Genomic DNA, 18,154 nt, shown 5'->3' with positions numbered 1-18,154 from the left:
TGGTTTTTAGGTCAGATCTAGTAGTTGTTCCATGGAATTGACTAGCCCTTGGGATACTGTAAATCACTTATATTTCGTGTGGGATTTATTTTCGCGGTAATTCGCGAGGAGAGTCAAACGCGAATTCAAATCCCTCGCGAATATTTATATAAGAATGACAAGAATAAGTGGCATCCATTTTGAATATACCGTGATCTTTAGATGGTGAACAGACATCGCCGTTAAAGAAATAATAGAATGATAAATCATATACTTATATCAGAGTGTAATTTTATATCACAAAACACTATATATGAACGGACGTGATAGCTTTATTTGCATTGAAAACAACTCACTTCACTCTCCACATGGAAATATCGCCGACCTGTTAACGTCATTCGCGAATTTAAAGTCATTTTGAGATCAGAATTCGTGAAATTATGTATTCGCGAATAAGTCAAATGAGGTGAGTTCCCGAAATTAAGTACTCGCGAAATATAAGTGATTTACAGTAGTTAAAATTTCTGGTTATAAACATAAAGAACCCATCTATGTCTGTACCAAAATTTGCTATCATAAATCTGCATTGAACATCAGTTTGCTTCTGTACACAGTTCTGATAGCTGTAGCTATAGATACAATAAGTGGTAAGACTACAATGTAATATGATTTTACAACCACAGATGGTTACCATTGTTTCCCCACAGGCTGTAAATAATAAAATGATTTCCTTTTAAGGTCACCTGAGACAAATTCTCAAATCACCTGGATTTTGTTGTCATGAATCCTTAGATTATTTAAATTGTAAATTTCTTCAATAACAAATGGGCCAAGTGTTGTGATATTGAGCCAGTATCATGCTAGAATAAAAGGATTCCAACTTTGGTTCAAATGAATAACTTCAACTACTTTCAAGGTCACAGGCTAGGGATCAAATGTTTAAAGTCCTTTAACAACTTCATAATAATCTATAAGCCCAGGGTTGTGATATTGGGCCAGTAGCATGCTTGAAGGGAGGCTACCATGTGTATTGAAATGAATGACCTTTGATCTACATTAAAGGCTTCGTAGGGTTCAGATTAGTTAAAAACGAAACATCAGCTGTCAGGGACTGTTAAGGCCTATGGGCCTCTTGATAACAGCATTTAAATGAAGTAAATAAAACAAAGTATGCATTCCATTACATACTACATTTGCTGTAAATATTTGTTTATTTTGATAGTTGCCGGAGCTAACTGCAGTGGACACACGTCAAGGGGAACATCCATTTACCCACCTTCTCATCCAGGTAGGTGGCATGATCATAGGGGCAACCATTATGCTCCTCATCGCCCTGTATGAAACGAAACTCATGAACATCTTGGAACCAGTGTAATGAGGAACAACTATCATTTGCACCTGTATCATGAAAAAGACCCAAGTTTAGGAAGAGAAGAAAACAACAACTTGTCCTGAATCCAGTTTAACTGTGAAGAAATCAGTAATGGGATCGAAAACATCAGAGACCATTTCAAAAATAATCTAATACCATCTAAAATGCTATAAACATTTGTATCTTGTGAGAGTCATTCCATTAAAATATCAACCAAACAGAGGGACTCTAGGCTTGTTAAACAGGAACCACTGGAAAAAAAATTTGAACAGAACCAGTAATTAACCGATTTACTCCAACACACACTATGTACTGTAAACGTGGAAATTTACGTGAGGGGGGAAATTTACGCTAATTACACGGAGTCCTTTAAACGCAAAAATTTCCCCCACACGTAGTATTTTATATCAATTTGAGTAATCTCGTACTTCAAACGAAGGTGGGTCATAACGAAAAATTACCCCCACGCGTATTGTTTACATATTGAAATCGCGAAATTAAGCCCCTACAAAAATATCAACATTTACAGTATAGAATTTCTTAATCCTGTAGTCCTCCTGTAGGATAAATATTTTACTTGAATAGCTCTTTAGTAATATTTTTTGGTTTGCTGTTGCTGTTTAATATCTAAATGCAGACAAGATCTTGCCTTATAATTTTTCCTTATACATATTTATTTATTTATTTTTGTTAGGGGAAGTCATTTTGATTTATACCAAATCACATTAAGTTTTACTGATAATTAAATGTATTTGCTGTTTCTCGTTTCAACCAAATTAACTGAATTGACCTACATTTATTATTTCAATTTCTAAGTTTGACCTCTGAGATTGGTCATTTTGAACCTATCAGCAACTGGGACCAACTCCTCAAAAGAGCAGTTTTAAAATAGGAGCAACTGCTTAATAAATCAAATTCAATTTGGAGCATATGATCAATACATTTTCTTTGTGTTTCCTTTAAGATTGTATTTAAAATTTACTTAAGTAAGCTTGTTCAGTAATGATATGTTAATATGTTATAATATTCTGGATATTCAAGAACGATAGTCAAATAATATTCTACAAGTAGCTCGTGTTTTTCAAATACATGAGACTAATATAAGTATCTTGAAAACTTGACCGTCAAAGTATATCCAAATAATATACAGTATGCTACATTTAGTAGGTACTGTGTTGTAGTAGTAGGATGCTGTACTGATGATCATCAGGATAATTAGTTCCCAGCACACAGGCACTGTATTGTATCTTTGAAAAAGATACTTTACTCCGTTGTGTTCCAGCGGACTCGGATGTAAATAAGTATATAATGCAAGAAATGTTATGTGTAAGCTTTTAGTGTGTAAAATGGTAGCTCCGGCTGTATGCTTGCCAATGGGTACAGACAAGACATGGGCTTGTTGCTAAAGGCCTAGTTACCACAAATAATGATTTGTGAACCACTTTAAGATGGAGGTATTGCTGCGATATAGCGATATGTAAGAGCTTAATATTGTAATAGTTATTGTTCCAAAATATATACCATAATAATATAAAGCAAAATTAATACAAATCCAAGATGTATATGTTTTAAACATAGGGTAGTGTTTTAGGTGTTCTGACATATCCTTAAAGGAAAATGTTGATAATATTGATACTAAGATCTAACGAATCTGCTTTTTAATGCAGAAAGTGTCAGAATACAAACTTATAAGGTAACTGAAACAAAAATCATTTTCAAACAAAAATATCTGTACATTTCTCAAATTTAGCACATTACTGTTTTTGTTTTTTTTATGTCGCTCTGTTACAGCTGTTAATGAAACATGCATATACCACTTTTTTTGCTATACTTCCCGTAAGCTTACTTTGAAATCTATGCACTTCAAGTTTTTTTTTATATACATGTAATCAAATTGTAACAAATATTGTAACCATGTTAATTTGAGTATCCACAACATTTACCGGGTACCATAGAAAACTGTACAAAAACTGAATAATACATTGTCCGTTCAATAAGCTCTGGAATAAGTTTACTACAAAACTAGGACAATAGTATCACAAGCCATGCACTGCCCAGTAATGATTTAATTTTTATTTTACTATTTTATTTATCTATTTTTGTTTTGTTTTTGTTGTTTTTTTGTTGAGGAAACAATGCCATGATAAAATAAAACAAACAAAAAATAATTCCCTTGAATTAAACATTTATTAATATTATGATTATTATCCTAAATGGTTAGAAATCTTTGACTATTATCTTTCAAATGTTAACCTATCAATAGTAAAATCAAAGCACAAATTGAGAAAACATAAAGGCATTTTTTAGATGCAAAATCATGGCTGAGAATTTTCCAATTTGATTATAAAATGTTGATGTTAATGTAGTGGGTCGATCATAGAAAAAAATAATTTGAAAAACTATCATGCAAAAGTACCCACATAATGTAAAAGAGCTCATCAATATATTTCATAAAACTTTGGAAATTAGCCTAAGTTTCCTCTAGCCCTGACACTAACATCAGACATGGTGTCAGGGCAAGAGGAAACTTAGGCTATTTGGAAACAAAGTAATATCTAATTGTGTAAATGAGTGAACCTGCATTTATTTTTAAGGGAAAAAAGGTCACACTTGTAAAATGTTGATACTTTTATGCACAATAATATAAATGTTTTTGCCTATTGTGTAAATGTGGGTAACTGATTGCATTCTGATACCAAGTAAATGAGTATACCCCATTTGTATTCAGATAAATGCTTTGTCTCATTGTGTCAATGAAGATACCTCAGTGGCATTGGATTTTTTTTTTAATTGTGTAAATGAGGATACATGTATGTATTCAGATAAATCATGTTTTGGCTTATTGTGTAGATGAGGATAACCGTATAATTATATTCAGAATTGTTTTGGCTTATTGCAATTGTGTAAATGAGGAAACCTCTATAGATATATTCAGAAATGTTTTGGCATAGTGTGTAAATGAGGATATATGTAGGAATGTGTAAATGATGATACATGTATATACTAGTATTCAGAAACATTTTGCCTTATTCCGTATAATGTATACTGAATGTTTTGGCTTATTATGTAAAATGTATTGAGATAAACATTTTGGCTTGTTGTGTAAATGAAAATATATGTACATGTCAGAAACATTTTGGCTTATTGTGTATAATGTATACAGAATGTTTTGGCTTATTGTTGTGTAAATGAGGATACCCGTATATGTTGAGAATAGTTTAGAATTATTGTTTAAATGAGGTTGTGTGTATGCATTCAGATAAACATACATCTGTATTATGTATAATCTGTTACGATATCCCCGGTGTCGTGGGTGACAGCATTGCCTGTGGACAGCTAGGTTTAAGTTTTCACAAGCTGTTGTGTCAATGCTAATGAGGATACTACTTAGGTATTTGACCTGTGTATTTCTTGTAACAAGACTTCTCCAGTAGAACTATATTTGTAGACCGGCTGACCTTGACCATGACATATGAGCTAATTTTTGAATTGTTTACCTTTGCTACAGTATGTTAAATGTATGAGATAATGTTTCTGTATAAGACAGGTGTTTCTTGTGACCAGGTCTTTCCATTGGTACTACATTTGCTGACTTGACCGTGACCTTTGACATTACTTTTTAAAAAACTAATTTCGAATTTCAACCCATTTGGCAAGCTCTGTTGTCTCCTGACAACACATGTTTTTCTTGTTGTGTAAATGAAGATACTTCTGTGTGCTTTCAGATAAAGTTTTGTATCTAAGTACAGATAACGGTAATAATGCACTTTGATAGTGTTTCTGATATTTTAGAGTGTCAAACAAATGTAAAATTATGATGTTTTTTTGTTGTTTTTTTTTTTTTTTTTTTTGCCAGTAATGTGTTTTTTGTTCCTTATATGTGTTAAAGGAAGACCAAGTGTAATGACTTATAATATTCACATGTAAACAGTGCTATGGATATAAGTTATTTTTAAATTATGATAAATTCCCATGAAAAAATATATCAAGATTAAATGTAAATTCTTGTACATTCATATGTATAACATTCCAGTCCCATTTGTTTGATTTGGAAATCCACTTAACACCCCCCACATATACACAACAAGCTAAATTTAGCCTTGAAGCAATCCCTCACATGTAGAAACACCCATAAATGGACTGTTAACTATGTTAATGTCATGTGTGCAATGCTAGTGATGAGTTGACTTGTATTACCAGCTGGTAATATGTAGCCAACAACATTTTGTTTGAAATTATCCTTTGAACTTCATCATATTTTGAAAGGGGCAAGGAAGTTGAAGATTTTTTTTCTGAACCTAAACATCCAATGTAATACGTTGAGGTTGTTTTCATAATTATTGTCCTTAGATATTTTTTTTTCTAAAATCAGTATTGAAATTCCAGAGTTAGGCTCTTGTTGAAGTTTTTTTTAAGATTATTGTATTTATATCCTCCATTGGTAAGAGTGTTTCATGTACGGATTTTATTACATTACCAATTAATGTTTATGCGTGACAGTTTTGATTTCCAGTACGGTATGATCAGGGTAGCATATGTACACAAAGATTTAAATGTACGAGTTGTCTTCAAAATTCAAAGATCAATGTTGATTTCAGCTATGCTGCAATATACAATACTATATACTGTAGTGCTGTAATTGTTTATGAATATTGATAAGGGTGATATTCAGTATTCATTATGCCTGTCTGTGGGACATATTTCATTTGTATTTCACTTAGGATCATCAAAACTTAGATGTGGACACCTCTTTGTAAGACTAAGTGTTACGTGTGTACATGTACATTAAGATGTACTGCGCATAGTACAACTTGACAACACATTTTCAGTACTTTTGTCACATCTTAGCGATTTTACAGACTATATGTAACCTATATACAGTGTATTTTATTATGCATGTATATATGAATGTTTTTTCTCTTTTTTTTTTAAAAGTTGACCTTCATAAAAGGAATTTTTGCACAATTTTTAGTTTAGGATACAGAAATATCTCTGATAAGATGACTTAATAGTCAATGAAGACCAGAGAGAGCATACAATTCTTTGGGATTCTTGTTCACTGTTGCTTTTTTGTGTGGCTTTTGAATATGATATGTTATATAATGGGATTTAATGAATACAGTATCTTAAGCTACTGTCAAGTGTACTGATGTGGCCTCTATAGATATTTAGAAGGTAAGCTTATTGACAATTTTTTGTTTATTTAGTAGTGGATATCAAGTACAAAGATCTAATCTAAGTTATGTCTTGTTTAAAATTCTTTAAAGCATGCAAAGAAGATGAATCGGTGCTTTTGATACTGTAACTGTTTTTTAGAATGAACAGTAATCTTACGTAGCTGCATCAAGATAAAACTTTATGTTTTTGTCAATACATTTGTATTCATTAAAGTAAAAATTATCATTTTTACAAAAATTATTTTCTCAATAAAACATGAAAGTCTGTGCAAAATTGTGCTTTTTATTGTAAGCATTATGATAGCTGTTTTGTAGGATGCAGTACACATTTTAGATGCATAGTGGGCTACTTGTTTTGATACATAAATGTGTATTTCTATACTTCTCTGGCTATTTTGTGGTTTTGATGCCAAATGACCTTTAGCAATCGAACCCAATTCAACACTGCTCAAGTTCCACCTTGATTTAAGCGTGAAGAAAGAGACAGTGATATCAGTATAAAGTTAAAACTTGATGACAGTGGTGTGTACTTACAGTTTAGGTATTATATGTGCCATTTAAACAGTCCAGTAGCCAATTCACACCAAGTTGATAATTCTTTGACACAAAACACTTTGCTACATCATTGTACAGCTTCAATTTACCTAATTCAAACTTGGTGGCATTGGTTGTTAAAATAAGGAATGTTTGTATCAAGTGCAACAATTATAGATGGGCAGATGTAAAACTCCAGAAAATAGCTTTTCATTTGTTTTTCCTCTACATTCCATTTTTGTATTTACTGGGCCACCATTTTCAATCCAAGTTACTGGAATAGCCTGGAAATGTCATGATTTGTGTCTGATTGCTATTTATGTGGATTTAATGATTGATTCATGAAAAAGAGGTAATGACATTTCACCGTTAAATATGTAATTTAGCTGTTTAATATGATCAAATCCAAACTTTAAAAAGAAGAGGTTACGCAGCGCCCGTCATAAGTTTCATGACTTCAAAGGAGATTTCATGTCAATTTTTTTCTCTCAAAACTTTTTTTTATTACCATATTTTTTGGTTAATGTTATCCCGGTAAGCGCAAATGCATAATATGAACATTCACGTAATGTGACATGTCACCTATCTATCCATCGTCGGCCGTTTTCTTCAAAACATGCCTTAAAGGTTCCAGAGATGTTAAACAGGTGAGCGTATGTAACTGTTACACAAATTGTGTTCTGATCATAAAAGTCTGATCTAACTCTTACACACATTGTGTTCCGACAAAAAAAATTTCATAGCTTTTATAAATATATGTATTATGATAGTGTTGTATCTTAGTTTAGTAGACTGTAGATGTTTCCATGTTTAGTTGTTGAGGTAGAAATGTCATTTCATGACTCCAATTTGTAGTGTAGCATTTATCTTATTTGTCCATCATGACTCTAACTTGAAATATGTTCACAACTGTTAATTTGTGTCAATCGTTTTGAATAAATTGGCTTTGCATTTGCAAATTAAAGTTGTAATGGTTTTAAATACAGGCGTACAACCAATCATGACCTACATGTACATATACTTACACTTCTCATCAATACCTTCCAACCCTGTGAACCGCTACAGCAAAACTGGTGACATGATAATGATGATAACATAGATAATAAAGTGGCATTGGAAGCCAGTAAAGCCCCCCCCCCATTCCCAATTTCGAGCCAGGCGAATATGGCCTCTCCAGATGGCTTCCTTTACAAATGGCTTCAATATTTGAATGCTCTTTCTTGAGAAGCACTGGTAGGGTATTTCTCAAACTTCATCTCTAAATTTTGAGTTTGATAGGAAAACAAAATGGATGACGGCAGTCATCTTTGATTTTGACAGTTGTTATTTGATATGCTATTTCTTGAATAGTGCTGGGAAGATATTTCCTAAACATGATATGTAGGTTCCCCTTTGTGCCCTGGTTGTGCCCAAACAATAGTGGCCAGAAGGTGGCCATCTTTGATTTTGACTGTTGAAATTTGTTACTGATTTTTCTTATTCGTTAGCACTTGCTTAAATTTCATGTATGTAGATTTCCCTTGTTAACAAATGATTATAAGGAAAATTGGAAAGTAGAGGAAATATCCGTCTCACATAGCAAAAATAAAGATCATTCAATGGTGGGTGCCTTGATCCCTCTGGTATCTCTTGTGTAAGGAATGACAACTTGCCATTTCATTCTATTTGTCTGACTAACATAAATTTCGAAGTCAAACTCCAAAACCGTTTCAGATAGCCTAATGAAATCTGGTACATCCATTGCTGTAGTGGTGCCTTATGGTATGGAGTGCTATGTATTTCACATAATTTTTCTGTTTCCATGGAAAGAAATGGTGAAAACTCTAAATATTAGTGTAAGGAAGCGTAACTCCAAAACCATTAAGGATAACTTAATGAAACCTGCTACACACATTGCTACTTATAGCCAATTTATCATATTATTCCGTGATCGGAATTCGTCACAATTGTTCCCCGTCGAATCCAGAGTAAGGCAAGGTGGCATTTTATCTACCTATCTCTATCAAACGTTTATTGACAACCTACTCGATTGCTTAGGAAAAAAATAAACATGGTGCCTATATCGATGAAGTAAATTCTGGGAATCCAACATTGGCAGATGACATTACCCTCTTCAGCACTTTCTCCGCGTTCGCTACCAAATTTGTTGAACATTTGCCAGGAATACAGCGTAAAGTGGAAGTTTGAGTTTAATGATTCAGTGTGTAAAATTTGGGTAATTGGTAACTACATTCTTAGGAATCCGAATGAAGCATGGGCACTAGGCCCACATATCCTTGAGAGCTGCCACTCCCAAACCCACCTTGGCACATTTATTTCGCCCAAATTGACTAACACCGAACGCGTCATGAACGCATGTAAGAAAGAAGAACCTTACCACTCCAAAACCATTAATATAATTAAGGATAACTTCACGAAACCTGGAACACACATTGCTCTACTGGTATATTGTTGTCTTTTGGTATGGAGTGCAATAAGTCCAATCGTTAAAACAAGTCTTTACAAGAAAGTCGTCTTACCGTCTATTCTTTATGGATGCGAACATTGGGTTCATCTTACTGTTAATGATATTTCCAGGATTGCACGTTTTCAACACTACCCCGTTAAACTTATACTTGGTTTACCACGCCGTACAAGGTCGGATATCGTCGAGTCCCTGCTTGGCCTTTTCAAAATCTCAGCAGAAATTGATCCGAGAAAATTGCTATTTCTTCAAAAAATAATTTCAATGGGACAATCTTATTTGCCGAAGCAGATTTTTACTATACGTTTGTATTCGTGTATAGCTGTGCTGGCTAGAAATTCCACAATTAATCATGCTACAGGATACTTCCCAGACAAAGTATATACAATCTTGTTTCTTACTTGGAGACATATCTACGGTCATATACATTCCCGTCCAAGCTTTAAAGGAAACGTACAGTGAAATCCACTATAAGGTCCTACGAAAATTCGTCCCTCAAGGAACGTATGGCAAATGATCAAGACTTGACATTTTTCGGAAAGATCCACTTCTTGTATATTCCATACATAATGTGGCTTGCTGCTGAAACTCCATTCGAAATTCAAACCGTCTCTGCTCCCTGTTAATCTCTGTCCCGGCATTGCTCACATAATTTTGACATTGCTGCAGTTCATCTCTGTTCCGTGTGTACATACATCAACACTCAGACAAAACTTCATGAACGACATTTTGCCCGAATTTGGCACCAATACTATTATGTCAATTGAGAGCATGGATACTATCTCCTTTACTCTCAGCTTATTAGGAGCGACCACAGGAATCCCCTTCACAGATGATGTGGTCCAAAGACAATTCCTGGGGAAGACTGCTCGATTTGTTGAACGGGCTATGCATTGCTATTTGTAATATAGTGACTGTCAATCACTTTGACTGATTCACGCGGTGGATACATGTCCTTACGTATACCGCACTGGCACTTTAATGTATTAATATTTTATTGTCTTATTTTTCTCTCTTTCTTTTGTCGATTTCATGTATTCAATCATCTCCTTCTGGAGGAAATAAAGTATGATGATGATGATGTTGATTACGACGACGATGACGACGGCGATGATGATGACGACGATGAATTTTGATGATAAACTTTCAGAGTAGATTCTAAAATACCGTAATGACTCAAATATATTCGAAGGTCTGCTATATATTTTTACACAGTTAACCTGTAAGGATACACGAGTACATGTAATTGGCTATGTTTGACTATCATCAGATCATTTTGAACATCGGTTAACAATTTTGAAGTGTCTGCTTTTGATCCATTAATCTCTGATGCTCATTGTAGGCTCGAATTACGTTTGAAAAGAACAGTCAGACACGAAGATAATTATAATAATCTAAACACTTTCTATTCTGAAGAATACGATAACGACAATTTTAAAGAAATTATTGATAGATTGGACGTGATTGCGAGAAAACCGAGTAATCTATAGTCATACCTGTTAAAATTGATAATTTGGTGAACAAAGTCATCAATTTATTCACTCGACAAAGCATTCTTTGGTGTGAAAAAAAGATTAAAAACAACAACAACATAAAAGTAGAAAAAAAACTGATTTACACGAGAATATCATATTTAGATATCATATTTTAATAGAGCCAAAATCAATACATTGTAGATAAAAATCAAACAGAGTTACACTTGAAAGATTTACTTAGCGTTCTCCTGTATGCTGTACTTACAAAATACACCAAGAGAAGATGGAAACTGAAAACTTTAAATTTCAGGAAAAGCCTTTGATTCGGTTAGGAGATTTGGGCTGTAGGGAAAAGTACAAAAAAAACCCCTAATATAACGGGGAAAATGTTCAATGCTATTTGTAATTATACATGTGCGAATACTAAATCTTATGTTAAAAGAATGGAAATGAGATATCTGAAATGTCCAATTGTAAAAGAAAACAAGGGGAACATTTATTTAGTTTTCATATAACTAAATGACCTTGAAGAAGTTCTTGTTCTCAAACAGTACACATCTTGAAATCTTTTTGACGGGAGTATATCATGGCTTCGCGTTCGTTGTGTACCACTCTCCGTCCGTTGTCAACCCCTCTTCGTTCGTTGTCTACCCCTCTCCGTCCGTTGTCTAACCCTCTCCGTTCGTTGTCTTCCCCTCTCCGTCCGGTGTACACTTTTGCTTGTCCAGAGATCTCCTACATATTTCAATCTCTTTCACACTTAGTCAGCTTTATAAAATAATAGTCTAGTATGACATGAAGTTGTGTGTTCCCTGGACGTTATTTCTATTCTACTGTAAAAGTTGCATTGTCCTTACAAATTGATCTCCGTGATCCTTACCCTGATGCATGCAGTTTTCAACCATTTTCTATCAACTTTCCCAGTGACATTCAAGCCTGTCTATATTGACCAAAAAATATGCTATTAACAATAAGGGTGCCGCTTTCCTAGTCAATCGTATTTCTTTTTATGTCAAGAATCAATTTTTGAGATGTAAACTGAACCTATCAAGAGTTTGATTTTTTTGTTGATGTCAGTAAATGGTTTTTTTTTTACGATCGACAAGTATGCATGTTATTTTATATCATTATTTTATCCAGAACAAATGATAAGTATACAAAAGTTGGGAGGGTTTTTGATTGATCAAATGCGATCATTTTTTTTTTGTATACAGAAGACATTTGCATTTTTTGATGCATGAAAAATAATTCGTTTTTTTTTTTATATCAAAAACACATAATAAATATCGAAAAATTGAGAGATATTTAATTCATTGCAAAAAAAACCATTTAATATCAGTAAATATTTTTTTGATATTCCTTAACATTTTTAATATCAAAAATCGAATTTTTGGTATCAAAAAGTGATTATAGATATTCGAAATTTTGATGTGAAAAAATGTCTTTTGATATAAATAACAGCGAATAAATAGTAAAACGGAGCCTGATATGAATTCGAGTCAAATCCATCATGCTAATGTTCTCAGAGAGGTAGTGAAAACAATTAATTGTCAGCACCAAACTTAATTTTGCATAGGAAATTATCATTTCAAAATGAAATAGAGATGATGGCCTATACATTCTCGAATTCTTCATCAACTTAAAATCCATTTGTAAGTTAATAATCTCTGTCAGTAGGCAAAATGTAACGTTGTATCATTGTTTGCCTAGTGTATGATGATATTACCTGTGAGTTATTCCATTTTCTACATGTTATATGACTGGTTATGCACTAATTCCGGATTCTAGTCCTCATCCGGTCCCTTTACTATAAAAACCAATATGGCAGCCTACTTGAATCTTGGGCCCTTTCGTTTATGTAGACAAACCGATTAGTCGATTCTCATATCAATATTTTAACTCATGAATATAAACAAATCTGCATATGATAATTCAGACATTGAAAAACTTTGTCAAAGGCTAAAAGAAAGTAAAATGAAATCAATTGATGTTTCGGTAGGCCTATTTCATTAACGAAATCAGCTAGCCGAACCAGATCAACTGTTTTGACCGCGATAGCGGCCGGGCGCACGAATCATTAGTGCGCATGCGTTTGGGTGTATCGTGTGTATTGGCAGATATTCAGAATGAATGCAAACACTATTGAAAAGAAAAACACCCACGAAATGTCGTGAATGCAAAATCGAAGGATGTTAGTGACAGACTGTTTCAACAGAGCTTTAAGGGGTCATCCCCGTGTGAAACTACAGAATGTGACTCACACCCGGTATCATCGTGTATTGAATATTTGACAACAGAAGGGCACTTGACAAACTTTGACGTGGGATGATTGTAATGCTGTGCTCTCGACATGTAAATCTCACTTATTCACAGGTTCGGGTGAGTCCCGGGTCTGTTTCATGCGAACAGCTACCATTGTTGACAATCACAAAAGTTATCTACTATGCATACGTGGAAATGTAATATGACTCCTATTTGACATTTAGTTTCCAGTTAAATTATACTAAAAATGATGTCGTTTATGATGAAAAAGAAGCGTTTTAAGTTCCATGTAAACTTTTGCATCGAGGAACTGTCATCTGTGCCTTTTGTTAGTGGAATACTATTTGCAAAGATCCGGTTGCTGGATGGTGGCAACTTTGCAGGACAGTCTGAAAGGTAGGTGGGCATATTAGGAGTAAAGCTACCTGTCAGTTGTGTTCATGATACAGTTGATCATGAGCTACTGTACTGGTATGACTGGTAAATTGAAAACGTGTTGATGAAGCCTACTGTATCTTATTGCTTCATGATTAAAAACTTGTTCTCCCCATGTGCCGTGGTGCGATACCAACTCATCTGTAAGGGTCTGATCTGTGCATCGATCAAATCTGCATGACTATGTTTTGATTTACGAATCGTCGAATGTCAAAACAAGACATCAACAGTTGTTGATAATTGCGGTGTAATCAAGTATAACAATTTGTAAATCATCACTAATTAGCATGTTATATGACATTTTGCCAAAGTATTTCATTTCATAGAAACCAAAATTTGTTATTACTAAAATACTAATTGCAATATAAACACATTTAATTTAAATTAACAAATTATATTTAACCATTATTAAACCAAAAAAGCCATTCATCACATTTACTATTAAAATGCTTTTAATTAGTAGATTGTTGCAGGATTGTAGAATTTAACACTGGAATAAATTTATTTTGTGAAGTTATACAAAATCTCAATGACAAATGAAGAGTCAATTAAGGAGATTTCACTGATTTGTAATATTATTAGAAAGCGATTCCTAGTCTCTGGTGAAGTGTGTTTCTGTTTACTGCGTACATGTGGTAATAGACAAGCTATAATTAACCAATGTAGGTGGTCCTAGTGTTCTCGCCACAATGGACATTTAATCTTGTAATGCTGATACAAAACATTTCAATTAACACACACATTTTATTTGGGAAGCAGAGACTTGCAATAGTTTGTGATAATTAGCTGGTGTACACAGAGTGTTTACATTTGTATTTACTTCTATATGTATTATACTTGTTATTGACGAAGACACATGAGTAGGTTGTTGGAAAGGACTCATATAGCTTGGTGCACATGCTATATAATAAACCTGTTTTACAACATGATAATAAATTTCTACCCTAATTAGTTACTTAAGTATAAACAAACTGAGAACTCCAGAAGTGTACAGTGTGACCTATATAACTGTACAACAACTTAAGAGGAACTCTTATTGCTGATTTAACCTGGTACGGTCCTGTTAATGAAGATATACTTTGCAATGGTGACACGAATATCTCCTCAGCTGACAATATAAAAATCGCCAAAGTTGTGCGAAACTTCTTGAGAAGGTCGGAAAGATTCAACTAATTATCACTTCCTAACCCCCGCTCTCCCCTTCTTTTCATGCCATCTTCCTATAATAAAAAAAAACTTAATCCAAAATGTTCCATTATCCATATAATATATAAAAAAAAAATTCTAATTGATTAAGTATATTGAATTCATTCCAAACATTTATAGGTCGTGTTCCTGATCCTTCCCGATGCAGTCATTTAACTTTAATTAATATGTACCTATCTCCTCCTCCCTCCTGCCCCCCCCCCCCCCCCCCCCCTCTCTCTCTCTCTCTCTCTCTCTGATATGTCAAGTTATTATATTTTCGTTTCTTTATCAAATTTTTGAATATTTGTGTATGCCGTCATGTGACTATGTTATTGTTTATTATTTTGTTATTATTATGGGAGAAGTCGTTTATAAGTTGGTAAAACTTGCTGACTAATCCCTTTGTCATTTTTGTATGTCAATAAAATATGTTTAAACAAAACATTATGTACATATATATGTAAATTAAACTATTATACACATATCTGTTGATGGATATGTGTGAAAACAGGGAAAAGTAAATTTCAACAAAAGTATGTATACCCTGACAGGAGTCAAACCCTCGACCTGGTCAATGGTATAATATGCACATGATAATCCAGTACATCTCTATCCCAAGAGCTTAAAAGAATACTTTGTCAGATAATCAGTGACATAGATCATATTTTTGATCTTTTCACACTCCTCCCTGTTTTTCATGAATTTCTCGGATCTTGATGGACAATCTCAATTCATGCTATAGGATTTACTTAAATTTGGGTGCTGATGTTAAAAAAGAACAGTCAAAAACTGATTCCTGCCCAATGTCGCGAGAGGAGTCGAACACTGGTCTCCGGCATGATAATCCATGGCTCTTCCTTTTGAGTCGAAGTATCTGCCTTAGTCATGAGTGACAGAGATCTAGACTGTACACGCATTTAACAATAATTACGTAAGCCAGATAGACTGATCCATTCCTTTCACATGTATTAAGTGGAACATGTACACTGTACATGTACATGTCAATATGTACAATAAGGACAACATTATCAGATAGAAAAAAGAGACACAAAATCAACCATGGTTTCAACCCTGTCTGTCGTGTTCATTTTCTATAGGAATTTAAAATAATCGTTGCCCGGGTGTAAAATTCATCGACACCCAGGTGTAAGCATTATGGTGCCCGGTCAGTATGATTGAACCCGGTGATATAGCTAGGCACAGATTTCTACCTCCAAAATTTTATATATAATCTCAGAACTTCATAAGTGCTTCAGCTAGCATTGAAATTAGACATCACAGCATTGATCAAATTAAAACACCAGTAAGAAATAAAATGATATGCAATGCTATAATAAATGTACCTACTGATGTTTTAATATGACGAGTATAATGACACTAGGGTGGGAGCAATATATCAATAATGTTATAATATAAATAGTCATCAAAAGGTAAAGTATCAAAGCCATTATTAGCCTTGTTTGGTTGTGATGTCATGGGGAGAACACTGTGGATTTCATTAGTTCTTTATATAGCATGTAGCTGTTACTGTAGAGAGTTAGACACTGAGGATAAAAATGTTAATTTTCAGTCTGCATCATAAAATTATTTATAGCTCTATGTTGGTCCAGTGAACAAGAGTCCACAACTAAGTAACATACCCATGACAAATGTAACCAACACTATGTAACTTTAACCTGTTTGACCAGTTTTTTAAGTGGTGAATGTTACAGGTTGTAACACTGGGCTGTATGCTGTCATTGTTGTTATACCCCCCCCCCCCCCCCCCTTCCCCTCTCTAACATTTATGTGTATTTGGATAGGAATTCTATGAATTCAGACCATGGTGACAAAACTTTCATCATTACAGACTGTTACACATAGGATATCTTGAACAAGTAAGTGTAGGTACAAAAGAATCTTTAGATGTAGGTGTACAAAATATTCTTCTTATATAGTCACCAACTCACCATGCAAAATATTTCGCTTCAACAGCTGAATTGACAGAAAATGCTATTTGTCATAGTATATATATAAAACCTTCCAGCTGCAATTGTACATATTATTAATGCTTTCACAAGTTCAAGTACCAGCTGGTATACTGTGTAGTAACACTGATGGAATGAGTCATTTTCATAAAGAAAATTTTCATCAAATGTTATGAACTATTTTTAATACTTGGAACTGTTAATAAAATATGAATATTAAATCAGTTTGTTTCTGTACATATATACATACATGTATATTATTTAAATGAAAGTTGGATATACGTATATATATTTCAAACCAGACTGCAGTAATGACTCCATTATCATGATGATAAAATGAAATGAAAAATATCCAAGGATACATAATTAAATTATAAATTTTTCCTATTTGATATTGACTTAATACGTATATGATTACATTAATTAGCTTCCCAGAGTAAAATATCAGATAATACCTCAATATTCACAGCATATACATAACTGCTACAGGAATATTCACTTAATTGTTACGTTTACATACTGGTGAAAGATATAGCTAGCTGGATCAGGTCTGCTGATAATAACTAGTTGTGATAACGATTGATTTTCAAAGCAAATTTCTGCTTCGGATGGGATAGAATTTACATCAGGCATATATATATATATACTAATAAATGTGTAAGAATCCAGTCTTCTACACACATGTATAAATCTATATTATTTATTTACAGTTGACTGAATGGTAAAGTATATTGGAGAATGCCAGCTGCTACATATTTGTATTTTAGTTTAATAGACCCAATTTCCTTGTTATCTATCAGGTATTTTTGGAATGGCTCTTTTGAAAAAAAAGTTGGGAAAATTTGTCTGCATTGTAGTGAAAATTATCATTGTTTTGATGATTTTCAAAATTTGTATGAGATAGTAGGAAAATAATAATAATAAAAAAAAAACCAATAATGTATTACCTGTTTTAAAAATTGACACATTGAAATTTCTATTAAGAAATAAGTCGGTAATCATATATGTGGCTAAAATTAATTATAAACACAAAGCTAAAGGTTATGTTTTAAATGATCAAAATATCTTTTACGCAGTTATAAACTGACTAATTGGGAAAAGTTAGGTCAAACAGTTTCAGACTTCGATATAAATCGTTTAATATGTTATATTGTAAATATCACTGATCAACCTTCACATATTGTATGAGCTATCAAAACAGAAAGTTCTGCATAACACCTGATCGATTTGGGCGGGCTAAATTATGTCTGCTGTCCATATAGATGAAGTCTCAAAAGACCTTGTGGTCTTAGGTCTATATG

General features: G+C 33.4%; 2 protein-coding genes across 4 annotated transcripts in view; both read left to right on the top strand.

The window, feature by feature from the left end:
- LOC117321742 (zinc transporter ZIP10-like) overlaps positions 1-8,021 on the top strand; it is a 28,656-nt gene extending 20,635 nt beyond the window's left edge. Inside the window, exon 9 of the mRNA XM_033876259.1 lies at positions 1,202-8,021. Within this exon, the coding sequence (XP_033732150.1) occupies positions 1,202-1,354 (153 nt within the window). The 3' untranslated portion in view covers positions 1,355-8,021. The remainder of the gene's footprint in view (positions 1-1,201) is intronic.
- A 5,073-nt stretch (positions 8,022-13,094) lies between these two features.
- Positions 13,095-18,154, top strand: part of LOC117321741 (protein FAM102A-like) — a 47,976-nt gene continuing 42,916 nt past the window's right edge. For all 3 annotated transcript variants that reach the window (XM_033876258.1, XM_033876255.1, XM_033876257.1), the window contains exon 1: positions 13,095-13,659. In XM_033876258.1, coding sequence (XP_033732149.1) covers positions 13,511-13,659 — 149 coding nt within the window. In that variant the 5' untranslated portion in view covers positions 13,095-13,510. The remainder of the gene's footprint in view (positions 13,660-18,154) is intronic.

This window comes from Pecten maximus, chromosome 2 (genome assembly GCF_902652985.1).
Source record: "Pecten maximus chromosome 2, xPecMax1.1, whole genome shotgun sequence".
In the NCBI taxonomy this organism is placed as follows: Eukaryota; Metazoa; Mollusca; class Bivalvia; order Pectinida; family Pectinidae; genus Pecten; species Pecten maximus.
Note: the sequence above shows the minus strand (reverse complement) of the source record. Positions and strands in the feature narration are given on the sequence as shown.